This window comes from Carcharodon carcharias, chromosome 5 (assembly GCF_017639515.1).
Source record: "Carcharodon carcharias isolate sCarCar2 chromosome 5, sCarCar2.pri, whole genome shotgun sequence".
In the NCBI taxonomy this organism is placed as follows: Eukaryota; Metazoa; Chordata; class Chondrichthyes; order Lamniformes; family Lamnidae; genus Carcharodon; species Carcharodon carcharias.
Window position 1 is genome coordinate 15,075,025 of NC_054471.1, and position 14,466 is coordinate 15,089,490.

General features: G+C 44.6%; 1 protein-coding gene across 4 annotated transcripts in view; it reads left to right on the forward strand.

The window, feature by feature from the left end:
- Nucleotides 1–14,221, forward strand: part of tjap1 (tight junction associated protein 1 (peripheral)) — a 443,700-nt gene extending 429,479 nt beyond the window's left edge. For all 4 annotated transcript variants that reach the window (XM_041188727.1, XM_041188728.1, XM_041188731.1 and 1 more), the window contains 2 exons: nt 4,074–4,157; nt 12,247–14,221. In XM_041188727.1, the coding sequence (XP_041044661.1) occupies nt 4,074–4,157; nt 12,247–13,572 (1,410 nt within the window). In that variant the 3' untranslated portion in view covers nt 13,573–14,221. The remainder of the gene's footprint in view (nt 1–4,073; nt 4,158–12,246) is intronic.
- The last annotated feature ends 245 nt before the right edge of the window (nt 14,222–14,466 follow it).

The window sequence follows — 14,466 nt, forward strand, 5'->3', positions numbered from 1 at the left end:
TCCCTAATCCTCTCACACCCGTACAGAAAGGCAGGATCCCTAATGCACACACACTCGTACAGAAAGACAAGATCCCTAATCCTCTCTCACCAGTACAGAAAGACAGGATCCCTAATCCTCACACACCCATACTGAAAGGCAGGATCCCTAATCCTCTCACACCCGTACTGAAAGGCAGGATCCCTAATCCACACACACCCGTACAGAGAGGCAGGATCCCTAATCCTCACACACCCGTACTGATAGGCAGGATCCCTAATCCACACACACCCGTACTGAAAGGTAGGATCCCTAATCCTCACGCCTGTACAGAAAGACAAGATCCCTAATCCTCACACACCCTTACAGAAAGGCAGGATCCCTAATCCTCACACACACCCGTACAGAAAGGCAGGATCCCTAATCCTCACACACCCATGCAGAAAGGCAGGATCCCTAATTCTCACACGCCCGTACTGAAAGGCAGGATCCCTAATCCTCACACACCCGTACAGAAAGGCAGGAACCCTAATCCTCACACACCCGTACTGAATGGCAGGATCCCTAATCCTCACACACCCGTACTGAAAGGCAGGATCCCTAATCCACACTCACCCGTACAGAAAGGCACGATCCCTAATCCTCACACACTCGTACAGAAAGACAGGATCCCTAATCCTCACACACCTGTACAGGAAGTCCGGATCCCTAATCCTCTCTCACCCGTACAGAAAGGCAGGATCCCTAATCCTCACACACCCGTACAGAAAGGCAGGCTCCCTAATCCTCACACACCTTTACAGAAAGACAAGATTCCTAATCTTCACACACCCATGCAGAAAGGCAGGATCCCTAATTCTCACACGCCCGTACTGAATGGCAGAATCCCTAATCCTCACACTCCCGTACAGAAAGGCAGGATTCCTAATCCTCACACACCCGTACTGAATGGCAGGATCCCTAATCCTCACACACCCGTACTGAAAGGCAGGATCCCTAATCCACACACACCCGTACAGAAAGGCACGATCCCTAATCCTCACACACTCGTACAGAAAGACAGGATCCCTAATCCTCACACACCCGTACAGGAAGTCAGGATCCCTAATCCTCTCTCACCCGTACAGAAAGGCAGAATCCCTAATCCTCACACACCCGTACAGAAAGGCAGGATCCCTAATCCTCACACACCTTTACAGAAAGACAAGATTCCTAATCTTCACACACCCATACAGAAAGGCAGGATCCCTAATCCTCACACACACCTGTACAGAAAGGCAGGATTCCTAATCCTCATACACCCATGCTGAAAGGCAGGATCCCTAATCCTCACACACCCATACAGAAAGGCAGGATCCCTAATCCTCACACGCCCGTACAGAAAGGCTGAATCCCTAATCCTCACACACCCGTGCAGAAAGGCAGGATCCCTAATCCACACACACCTGTACAGAAAGGCAGGATCCCTAATCCTCTCACACCCGTACAGAAAGGCAGGATCCCTAATGCACACACACCCGTACAGAAAGACAGGCTCCCTAATCCTCTCACACCTGTACAGAAAGGCAAGATCCCTAATCTTCACACACCCGTACCGAAAGGCAGGATCCCTAATCCACAATCACCTGTACAGAAAGGCAGGATCCCTAATCCTCTCACGCCCGTACAGAAAGGCAGGATCCCTAATCCTCTCACACCCGTACAGAAAGACAGGATCCCTAATCCTCACACACCCGTACTGAAAGGCAGTATTCCTAATCCACACGCACCCGTACAGAAAGGCAGGATCCCTAATCCTCACACACCCGTACAGAAAGGCAGGATCCCTAATCCTCACACACCCGTACAGAAAGGCAGGATCCCTAATCCTCACACACCCTTACAGGAAGTCAGGATCCCTAATCTTCTCTCACCCGTACAGAAAGGCTGGATCCCTAATCCTCACACACCTTTGCAGAAAGACAAGATTCCTAATCCTCACACACCCGTACAGAAAGGCAGGATCCCTAATCCTCACGCCTGTACAGAAAGACAAGATCCCTAATCCTCACACACCCGTACAGAAAAGCAGGATCTCTAATCCTCACACACACCTGTACAGAAAGGCAGGATCCCTAATCCTCACACACCCATGCAGAAAGGCAGGATCCCTAATCCTCACACGCCCGTACAGAACGGCAGGATCCCTAATCCACAATCACCTGTACAGAAAGGCAGGATCCCTAATCCTCACACGCCCGTACAGAGAGGCAGGATTCCTAATCCTCACACACCCGTACAGAAAGGCAGGATCCCTAATCCTCACGCCTGTACAGAAAGGCAGGATCCCTAATCCTCACACACCCGTACAGAAAGGAAGGATCCCTAATCTTCACACACCCGTACAGAAAGGCAGAATCCTTAATCCTCTCACCCATACAGAAAGGCCGGATCCCTAATCCTCTCACCCGTACAGAAAGGCAGGATCCCTAATCCTCACACAACCGTACAGTTAGGCAGGATCCCTATACCTCTCACACCTCTACAGAATGACATGGTCCCTAATCCTCTCACACCTGTACAGAAAGGCATGATCCCTAATCCACAATCACCCGTACAGGAAGGCAGGATCCGTAATCCTCACACACCCGTACAGAAAGACAAGATCCCTAATCTTCACACACCCGTGAAGTGTGTCCCTAATCCACAATTAGCTGTACAGAACGGCTGGATCCCTAATCCTCACACACCCGTACAGAAAGGCAGGATCACTAATCCACACACACCCGTACAGAAAGGCAGGATCCCTAATCCACAATCACCTGTACAAAAAGGCAGGATCCCTAATCCTCACACACCCGTACAGAAAGGCCGGATCCCTAATCCTCTCACACGTACAGAAAGGCAGGATCCCTAATCCTCACACACCCGTACAGAAAGACAGGATCCCTAATCCTCACACACCCGTACAGAAAGGCAGGAACCCTAATCCTCACACACCCGTACAGATAGGCAGGATCCCTAATCCACACACCTGTACAGAAAGTCAGGATCCCTAATCCTCACACACCCGTACAGAAAGGTACGATCCCTAATCCTCACACACACCTGTGCAGAAAGGCTGGATCCCTTATCCTCACACACCCATACAGAAAGGCAGCATCCCTAATCCACACGCCTGTTCAGAAAGGTAGGATCCCTAATCCTCTCACACTCGTACAGAATGGCAGGATCCCTAATCCACACGCCTGTACAGAAAGGCAGGATCCCCAATCCACAATCACCCGTACAGAAAGGCACGATCCATTATGCTCTCTCACCCGTTCAGAAAGTGAGGATCCCTAACCCTCAGACACCCGTATGGAAAGTCAGGATCCCTGATCCTCGCAGACGTCTCCGTAAAGACAGAATCCCTAATCCTTACACACCCGTACAGAAAGGGAGGACCCTAATCCTCATGCTTCCGTATAGAAAGGTGTATCATGCTTTGGGATGTTCTAATGTGCTGAATTATTGCTACCTAACTGTAAATTTGTTCACATGTTCTTCAGCTTGAAAATTTAGTTGAAGCTACCTATTCTGTTTAACAATGCCAGGTTCTGATTCCCGGTTATGCTGATCCGACAGCACATGAATTAATCGGAATCCAGAAATGCCAAGTTTAACTCTGCTTAAATGTGACTGGAGTTCTGATCTTGCGTGACAAGTTAAAAATTCAATTTTCAAAGGGAAGTTACCCAAATATTAGTGCAATGTTACAAATGTGGAGTGCAGGAAGAGCAGTATAAAGAAAGGGGCAGAACGGTCAGTTGGGCGAGTTTGAAGTTAGTTAAGTAAGGATCTATAAAGGTGGGGGTTGCATTGTGATAAAGAAACCAGCTCATTCAGCCTAATGGAATTTTTCTGCTTCTATAAAGAAATAATCTTCTGTTATTGTGAACATTGTCTTGGCTTGAAGCACTCAGTTTTGATTCTGGTAACCTCCTGGAGCTAGGACCAGAATGGTTCTTTTGCCACTTCGCCCCATGCTTCACAGTTTTTTCTGGCCTTGGGGCTTGTTTGTTACATCTGAGGCAGTAGCTTCTTTTACAGTTTTTGAATCTTCTTTTTTTCAGGAGCGTTATCGACAGGATTGTAACCTTGCCGTTCAGCTGCTGAAGTGCAATAAATCTCATTTCAGGAACCACAAGTTTGCAGATGTAAGTGTCCTAGATATGGAGGGAAAGAACATGCATATCATGAACAAGAGCCTACATGTTTATTATTGTACCCTTAATGCTGTTTTTCCCTTGAGTGCCAGGGTGATAATTGAACTAACACCTGTGACTTCTAGATATAAATCTGATGATATTAGCTGACCAGGATGATAACTTTTGATTAAAGGGAGAGCTTTCTTAGACTCTTCATGGACTATTGTTCAACCCAGCATAAATGCATTGGTAGAGATAAAAATATAAGCATGAATAGTAACAATCTGAATTTAAAAACACAGGGAATACTTGAAGAGATGCACTGTCAACTGGGGCCGGATTTTGGTTACCTCAGCAGGTAGCTCGAGTCAGGAAATTTCCTGACTTGTTGGACCTGCCTTGGTAATAAGTACCCCGATAGGTGCCCAGGATGGTGGGGCTGGTGCGGGATAAAGTCGGGCCCACCGACCATGGAAGCAGAATATAGGTGGCCAGGGGGTGGCCAAGTGCTGAGGCAGATTGGTTACCTCATACCCCCCATGACCCCTCATACCCTCCATGCCAACTCATGGCCCTCACCCACCCCTCATGACCCCTCATACCCTCCATGCCAACTCAATGCTAATTCAAGTCCCTACCCACCACCCTCATGTTCCCTCTTGCCCTTCCTTCCATCTCCATAGCCATGCACCTAATATCCACCATGGGCAGACCTCAAGAGCCATGTGGAGATGAAACAAAAATAAAGTTCTAACAATCTAATGTAGCTCTCACTCCTGCACATTTGATAGTGAAAAAAACGCCCATTCATAAAAGACATTCAAATTTTAAGTCTTGTCAAATGGTTAATTTCTTATAAAAACAAGCTTTTATTCAGACCCCCATGTAGCTCAAGACAGCTAATACTTTAATAGCCTCTTTAAGCTGCCAATCAAACTGTAAACTCAGAACCTGCTGGGATAATTATAGCTTTTAAAACTCAAGAAAGCATTCATAATGGCATAACAATAGTCCTTGGGGAAACATCCAACAGCGAAACTGCATCACCAAATACCATTTTTTCTCTTAACCTATGCCTATCAATCAAAGCAGTTCAGCAGAGGTTTTTTTTTGTGTATGTGACCACTGGAGCTTTTATTTAAGTTTGAAAAGTGGTTGATTTAAAAAACCTTAGATCATCATTATACAGAACATATCCATCCTTCAAGAGCGTTTGGATCTAATCCATGAATTTGTGACTCCCACATTGTGGGTTAAGGCCCTTGCTACAGCCAAATGGGGTCTGTTCCAACTCTCAACTAATTTTAAATGGACCCTCAGATTTGTGTTGTCCGAATCATGCCCCACCCCATTTCCCCTACCAGCGGAAAGGGGAGTAGAACTTCTCAATCCGGACCCTACCCACCATTTTTAAAGGTCCACAAAGTCTTCCCGACTCCACAAAAACCAGTCTCATGTCTTTTTCCTGATAACCAACATGTTATTTATTTGATATGAAGAAGAGTCATGTGGGCTCAAAACGTTAACTCTGTTTCTCTCTCCATAGATGCTGTCAGACCTGCTGAGTTTTTCCAACATTTTTTGTTTTTGTTTCAGATTTCCAGCATCCGCAGTATTTTGCCTTTGTTATTTATTTACTGCATTTCGCTTTTTATTATTTGATATTTATAACCAGACTGGAGCATCAATTCAGCCCTGGTGTTCTTTCAGTCTTTTTATTCATTCATGGGATGTGGGCTTCACTGGCTGGGCTACCATTTTATTGCCCATCCCTAGTTGCCCTTGAGAAAGTGATGGTGAGCTGCCTTCTTGAACCACTACAGTCCATGTTGTGTTGGTACCCCCACAGTGCTGTTAGGGAAGGAGTTCCAGGATTTTAACCCAGCAACAGTAAAGGAACAGCGAATTATTTCCAAGTTAGGATGGTGAGTGGCTTGGAGGAGAACTTGCAGGTGGTGGTGTTCCCGTCTATCTGCTGCCCTTGTCTTTCTAGGTGGTAGTGGTCTGGGTTTGGAAGGTGCTGTCTCAGGAACCTTGGTGAATTCTTGCAGTGCATTTTGTAGATGGTACACACTGCTGCTACTGTGCATCGGTGGTGGAAGGAGTGAATGTTTGTGGATGCAGTGCCAATCGAACAGGCTGCTTTGTCCTGGATGGTGCCCAGCTTCTTCAGTGTTGTGGGAGTTGCACTCATCCAGGTAAGTGGGGAGTATTCCATCACACTCCTGACTTGTGCCTTGTAGATGGTGGGCAGGCTTTGGGGAGTCAGGAGATGGGTTACTCATTGCAGGATTCCCAGCCTCTGATCTGCTCTTGTAGCCACAGTATTTATATGGCTAGTCCGGTTCATTTTCTGGTCTATGTAACCCCGCCCCCCCCCCGCAGATGTTGATAGTGAGGGATTCAGTGATGGTAATGCCATTGAACATCAAGGGGTGATGATTGGATTCTATCTTGTTGGAGATGGTCATTGCCTGACACTTGTGTGGCACGAATGTTACTTGCCACTTGTCAGCCCAAGCCTGGATATTGTCCAGGTCTTGCTGCATTTGCTCATGGACTGCTTCAGTATCTGAGGAGTCGCAAATGGTGCTGAACATCGTGCAATCATCAGCGAACATCCCCACTTTTGACCTTATGATGGAAGGAAGGTCATTGATGAAGCAGCTGAAGATGGTTTGGCCGATGACATTATCCTGAAAAACTCCTGCGCAGATGCCCTGGATCTGAGATGACTGACCTCCAACAACCACAACCATCTTCCTTTCTGCTGGGTATGACTCCAACTGGCAGAGAGTTTTCCCCCGATTCCCATTGACTCCAGTTTTGCTATGCCACACTCTGTCAAATGTAGCCCTGATGTCAAGGGCAGTCACTCTCACCTCACCTTGGGAGTTCACCTCTTTTGTCCATGTTTAAACCAAGGCTGTAATGAGGCCAGGAGCTGAGTTTTCCTTTCAGAAGCCAAACTGGGCTTAAATGAGCAGGTTATTGCTAAGCAAGTGGCGCTTGAGAGCACAGTTGATGTTCCCTTCCATTACTTTACTGATAACTCTTTCGAGTACAAACACATTTCCATCTGTTTTCAGATGAAGTTACATTGTTTCATAGTTTGCCATGTGAGATTTGAACTCTTGATCTTGGGGTTACAAGCCCAGTACCATAACCACTTGGCTATTTAGGCCAAGCATTACTTTACTGATGATGGAGAGTAGACTGATGGGGTGGTAATTGGCCTGGTTAGATTTGTCCTGCTTTATGTGTAGCTTGAGTACATGTGTAATTGAGCTGTTACGAAGTAGAAAGATGTGGTATAAAAAAAAACCCTGCCAAGGTCCTAAAAGATTTAAGCCTAAGACTGGAAATAAAATGGATGCTATCTTTTAGTTACAGATATCCAATTTCATTTTCCTCATGCAAACTGCCAGATGCTCATTAACTCAAAGAAGCCCCCTATTGATCTGGATTTTCAGACCCTCCCTGAAGGGAGTGAAACTGTAATTATTTTCTAGTTAAATGGATTTTACAGGCTTCATACCAGCCTGTGTATTTACTATTTCACCCAGCTGACTTTCCAGTTATCAGTATTGATTCTCCACTCTATCCACAAATTGTATTTGGTTTATTTTTGGAGCAGTGTGATCTTCTTGTGATTATATTTTTCTACTCAGCACAATGTGCATTCTTTCCTCAAACAGGTTAGAACCATAGAAAAGTTACAGCACAGAAGGAGGCCATTCGGCCTATCTTGTCCATGCTAGCCCGACGACACCTCAGTGCCCTTTCTAATCCCATCTTCCTGCACTCAGCCCATAGCCCTGCAGCTTGCAGCATTTAAGGTGCAGATCCAGGTACTTTTTAAAAGATTTTAGAGTTTCTGCCTCTACCACCAACTTAGGCAGCAAATTCCAGACACCCAATACCCTCTGCGTAAAAAAGTTCTTATTCATGTCCCCCCGACACCTTCTGCCACTTATCTTGAATCTATGTCCCCTGGTTCTAGAATTCTCCACCAAGGGAAACAATTTTATCCTGTCCACTCTATCTATTCCCCTCATAATTTTGTACACCTCAATCAAGTCACATCTCAGCCTTCTTTGTTCAAAGGAAAATAACCCCAACCTATCCAATCTCTCCTCGTAGCTACACTTTTAAACCCTGGCAACATTCGTGTAAACCTCCTCTGCACTCTCTCCAGAGCTATTACGTCCTTCCTGTAATGTGGTGACCAGAACTACACGCAATAGTCCAGTTGTGGCCTCACCAGTATTTTATACAATTCCAACATTATATCCTTACTTTTATATTCTGAACCGCTGCCTTCAGGGACCTGTGTACTTGTACACCAAGATCTCTCAATTCACCTACCCCTCTTAGTATATTCCCATTTGTTGTGTAATCCCTGTAACTGTTTGACCTCCCTAAATGTATGACCTCACACTTATCTATGTTAAAATTCATCTGCCACTTTACCACCCACTCCACCAACCCATCTATATCGTTTTGGAGATTATGGCTATCCTCTACACTATCCACTACTCGGCCAATCTTTGTGTCATCTGCAAATTTCCCAATCGTGCCCCCCACGTTCACGTCCAAATCGTTAATATATAACACAAACAGCAAGGGTCTCAACACTGAGCCCTGTGGAACACCACTTGAGACAACTTTCCATTCACAAGGACATCAATCGACCATAACCTTTGTTTCCTGTTACAAAGCCAACCTTTTATCCAGTTTGCCACATTACCCTGAATCCCATGGGCTTTTACTTTCCTGACCAATCTGCCATGTGGGACCTTGTCAAATACCTTGCTAAAATCCATATACACAACATCCACTGCACTACCTTCATCAACCCTTCTTGTCACTTCCTCAGAGAATTCAATCAAATTTGTGAGGCAAGACCTTCCTTTAACAAATCCATGCTGACCATCCCTAATTAACCCATGCCTTTCCACATGATAGTTAATCCTATCCCTCAGGATTGATTCTACTAATTTGCTCATCACTGACGTAAGACTAACTGGCCTATTATTATTTGACATTTCCTTTGATCCCTTTTTAAACAAAGGAACTACGCTTGCATTTCTCCAGTCCTCCAGTACCTCCTCAGTATCTCGTGAAGATTGGAAAATCATCATCAGAGCACCTGCTATCTCCTCCCTGACTTCCTTCAGCAGCCTCGGAAACAATCCATCTGGCCCTGGTGACTTATCAACTTTCAAGGATTTCAACCCTTCGAGTATTTCCTCTCTCTTTATGACTATCCCGTCCAATATTTCGCAGTGTTCCTCCTGGACTACTATATCTACTTCCTCCCTTTCCTTTGTAAACACAAAGACAAAATATTCATTCAAATCCCCTCCCACAGACTCTGCATCTACACACAAGTTTCCATCTTCATCCCTGATAGGTTCCACTTTTTCCTTAACTAACCTTTTAGCATTAATGTATTGGTAAAACATCCTTGGGTTATCTTTAACTTTATTTGCTAATCTTTTTTCATGTCCTCTATTTGATTTCCTTTTTTTTTTACTTTGTCCTTGCACTTCCTATATTCTTCTCGGCTATCTGCAGTGCTTAGTTCTTTATGCCTAATGTACACTTTCTTTTTCTCTATTCCTCCAGACAACCAGCGGGGTCTAGCTTTGGCAGTACCACTCTTATTTTTGTATGTGCTTGATGCGCCTTTGCAATTTCCACTTTGCAATTTCCACTTCAGCTTCTACGAAATGCCTAAAACAAGGAGGATAGTCTCTGCCCTTTTTATTTCCCCCCTGCCTCTCCAGATTAAAATCTCTCTATTGTGAGAAGAGGGAAGAACAAGCCTTGCCCTGATGCCCTGTGAAACAGTATGGTGGTTGATCAGTAAGCTTTGTAACCAGACTGTATTCTTCCATTGCTTTACAGAAGTTATAGAGGTTGAACATCTGTTGGTATAGCAAACTCTTCAGTATCCTGCTATACTGATGCTAGAGGGCAGTTTTGATTGATTATTTGTATTCATGAAGAACTCCAAAATCTCTCATATTCTGTCCCACGAGCCCACCCCCAAACACCTGTCACCCCTTGATTATTAATCTAAAAGTTGATGAGCTTCTAGCTTTTTGCATAGCCCCATCCCCTCCATGCTGACTACAGCAGCCAAGATATGGCTGGCAGAAGTCACAAATTCCTGATAACAAAAATACTGATTGACAGTTGACTGGAACTGTCTTCGGAGATGGGGACAAGACTGCTCAGTGCATGGACATCTCCACAGGCGCCTTTGCTTATTATTGGTACAGATTGTTATGATATGGCAGGTGGTATGTGCCAGGCTGACCAAATCCCAAAGGGAAACTTAGCCACACTATCACAACAACTTTGCAATTTATATTTATTACGAGAAGGTTTGTGTACTGAGTCCACTAACATCTTTAGAGATGTTAAAGATTGAATTAAAACATTTATTAACAAAAGAAAAGAACATTTAAACACACAAGATTTCCATTGCACAGTTACATTTAGTTTTATTATAGTTCCTACAAGATTTACACTTAACTAGACTCCCAACTGCACACCCCTTTCAGGAAGCAGTCCAAGATAGATTAGTAAACTAAAACATCCAGCAAGATTACAAATACCCACTGTTGCTGTAAGGGAGGTATTTCACAGCTTCTCTCTCCTTCTCACTGGACTATGGACTTCCAAGGCTTCTAAAAATCCTTGCTCTCTGGAATAAGCAAGCGCTGCTCTCTGAGGTGGCTAGAAACTGCTTCTCACAAGTCTTTTTTAGACAGTCAAGATCTCACACCCCATATAGCTTTCTGTCCTTCTTTAAATATATTTCCTCCCTTTTGATCTGTAAATCCCATTATTTCCACCTGTCTTCGGAATTTACTTTTCCCATATAAAAATCTTTTATGTTGTCATTATGACCAGCACTTTTTGGAAAAATAAACCTAATAACTTTGTCTTATTTACCTAGCCAGTTGTAAGCATCTTACCATGTCCTTTTGAAAAGCCAACAACCTCTCCACTTACCTAAATATGCAGAATTCCATTCTACTTAGCTTGTCAATTATCATTTCAAATGCCTGGTTTTTACACTTCACTCCTTTGATGATTCAAACCGTGCAGTCTAACAGTCTGCATTTACTTAAATTATTCTCTCTCTCTCACACACACACACACACACACACACACACACACACACACACACACACACACACACATATGCCTGCTTTAAAGTATCCAACAGTAATATTAAGAAAAACTTCCTTTACAAGATCATTCTGCCCACCTGCAAGATAAAAAACAATTTCAGAGGTTTGTCAAGATTGTGATTTGCTTTGTGTCCTTAATAGGATCCAGGTCCGAAATCACATTCTGAAACCCCATACTGGTATCCAGGTCACACATATGTCCTCACCCTGATACTGGTATCCAGGTCACACATATGTCCTCACCCTGATACTGGTATCCAGGTCAGACATCTGTCCTCATCCTGATACTGGTATCCAGGTCACACATATGTCCTCACCCTGATACTGGTATCCAGGTCACACATCTGTCCTCATCCTGATACTGGTATCCAGGTCACGCATCTGTCCTCATCCTGATACTGGTGTCCAGGTCACACATCTGTCCTCATCCTGATACTGGTATCCAGGTCACACATCTGTCCTCATCCTGATACTGGTATCCAGGTCACACATCTGTCCTCATCCTGATACTGGTATTCAGGGCACACATCTGTCCTTGAAGCCCAATATTGGATTCTGAGCTACACTTCTGTCCCCCACCTGGCAGTCAGTGCAATACGTGTTTTTCCATGGGTGCAATTGATGGTCAGCTCTCAGGATTTACATGAACAGGTCCAACTCTAGTTTGGAAAGCTAATAATAAGGCACAATTTCAATTCTTTTTGCTTCAGCAAAGCACAGCTGAGAAGAATACTGGAACAAACAGTTCGTTGCCATCATACCCTGTGTTTTGATTTTTGTGCTTTTCCAGTTTACTTCTTGTATTTGATAAGTATATGGACAAGTCTCAGACATGATGAGAAAATGCAAGTAATTTAAATTCAGGGTTGATTTTGTTTTATTTGCAGCTTCCCTTTGTCCTCCAGGAGATGGTAAACAAGCATTTGGAGTCCAGTGAAGAGGTCAGGTCAGGACAGGAGCCACCCTCAGCACTTGGTTCATCAGATGTCGTACCAACCTCTGTCATTGCCAGAATTTTAGAGAAACCAGAGCCGCTGATTCTGAACTCTGCCAAGTCCAGCAGTGGCAATCAGCCAATAGCAGAAGATGTCTTTGTTCATGTGGATATGAGCAGCAGCACTAACAATGTAAAGAATACAGGGAAAGAGAGAGACCAAGGGACAGCTGAGGAAGTAAAGCCTCAGAACGGTGTGTGTAAGCGGCAGAGTAGCACAGACAGCACACCAGAGGAAACACCCACCTTTGAGAGACTCAACCCATATCCCACTCCACCTCCAAATCTCTTCCCTGGGCGCAAAGCTGTCATTGAATTCTCTTCTGATGACAAGGTTAAAATACCGAAGGATAGTCCTTTACCAAACTGTACATACGCTACCAGACAAGCCATATCGCTCAGTCTGGTCCAGGGGGAGGATGATGGGGTTGAAAGGCAGAGGACTGTACCTAACAGCCCGTTGTCAGATGGAAGGAGATCAGGACAGATAAGTAGCGAGCAGTATCAGTCTCCAAGATCAGGCACACCCAGAGGCCCTGGAAATGAGTTTAGATCTGCACAGTCCAGCCCTTTCAATAGCCCACCTCAAGTTCCGAGTGCATTTGCCAGCTCAACAAGTTCTGAAGAGGATCTGCTTGCAAACTGGCAGAGGATGTTTGTTGAGAAAGTAGCTCCTGCTTCTGAAAGGGTTATTGCCCATCGAACATCTTTCAGCAGTGAAATGGTCCAAGAATTACAGAATAGCCTGGGCAATAAAATTGACTTGGGTGAGAGGCGACTGGCTTACTCAGACGGAGAGGAATCAGGTCACAGCTGCAGCTTCTCCATAAGTCGAGATTCCAGCTTAGACACAGACAGCACGGATTCGAAAGTGCGGAAAGGCAAGTTCCTACTGGATTATGGAAGTGAATTTTCTCGAGAGGAAGAGGAGCAACTGCTGCATACCATGGGTGGTATTCGACTGACCCAAGCCAGCCCCTTACACAAACGGAAAGAATATGGGGATGCTGGCTCTGGGAGTAGTTCATTGGAAGAGAGAGAGGTGTTGCTTCATGGAAGCCAGTCCACCCTACAGGATGAACTGGAGGAGATTGGAGACAAGCCATCAGTCACCATGGTGGGACGACAGCAGAGGAGCCCCAAAAGGATGGGTGTCCATCATTTATTGCGAAAGGACAGCTTAACAAGAGCACAGGAGCAGGGCACTCTGCTAGATTAGATCATTGAGGTTAGGAGCTAAACACTAATGGTGTTCATTGCAGTAAGCTGCTACAATGTAAAACTGGCAGTCACGGCCAAAAAAAGTTCCAAACTGTTATGTGTGGAAATTCCCAAAGTATTCCCCAGAAACTTCCATAAGATGGGCAAATAAACGGAACAGTTGGTGTTGTTTAGCTGAACTTAGTTCAAAGGCAATACTTCAGCGTTTTCTAAGAAAGCCATTTGGTGATGAATTAAATCATTGCAGAAAGAAACCCAAATTTCTGAACAGATTCCCTGCCTGATGACAGCAGGTAACTTCTCAGCATGCTTTGTGTTTTTAGTTTGGTTTCAGTGTGTGTATGTCAGGCAGTACAATGTAGAATTTCTCATCTCCCATGCAATGTTACGAGAGCAGTGTGCGTAATTGGATCTTTTATAATCGAAGTTTTGTTGATTCTCACTGACGGACTCACAATGCAAGATGATGGCTCTGTCAGCTTTCTGAGTTTGGCTGTATTTGGATTAGTGCTGAGCAACAGTAGATAATTCCCATGGTTTTCCTTGTATACAGTCAGTCTGAGTTCAAACTGAAAAGGAGGAAGGATAGAAGGAAAAACAAAAATACCTGGAAAAACTCAGCAGGTCTGACAGCATCTGTGGAGAGGAGCACAGTTAATGTTTCGAGTCCGCATGACTCTTCAACAGAACTGATCAGTTTTTCCAGGTATTTTTGTTTTTGTTTTGGATTTCCAGCATCCGCAGTTTTTTGCTTTTACCGAAGGATAGAAGGATTTGTTTTTGCTCCACACTTATTCCAAAAGTGTTAAAGACCGTTCCTATTCTGTTAATCAGCAATATATGTCTGAAATTTACAGTCCCTGTGCTGTGCTTTATCTGATGCTAATCACCA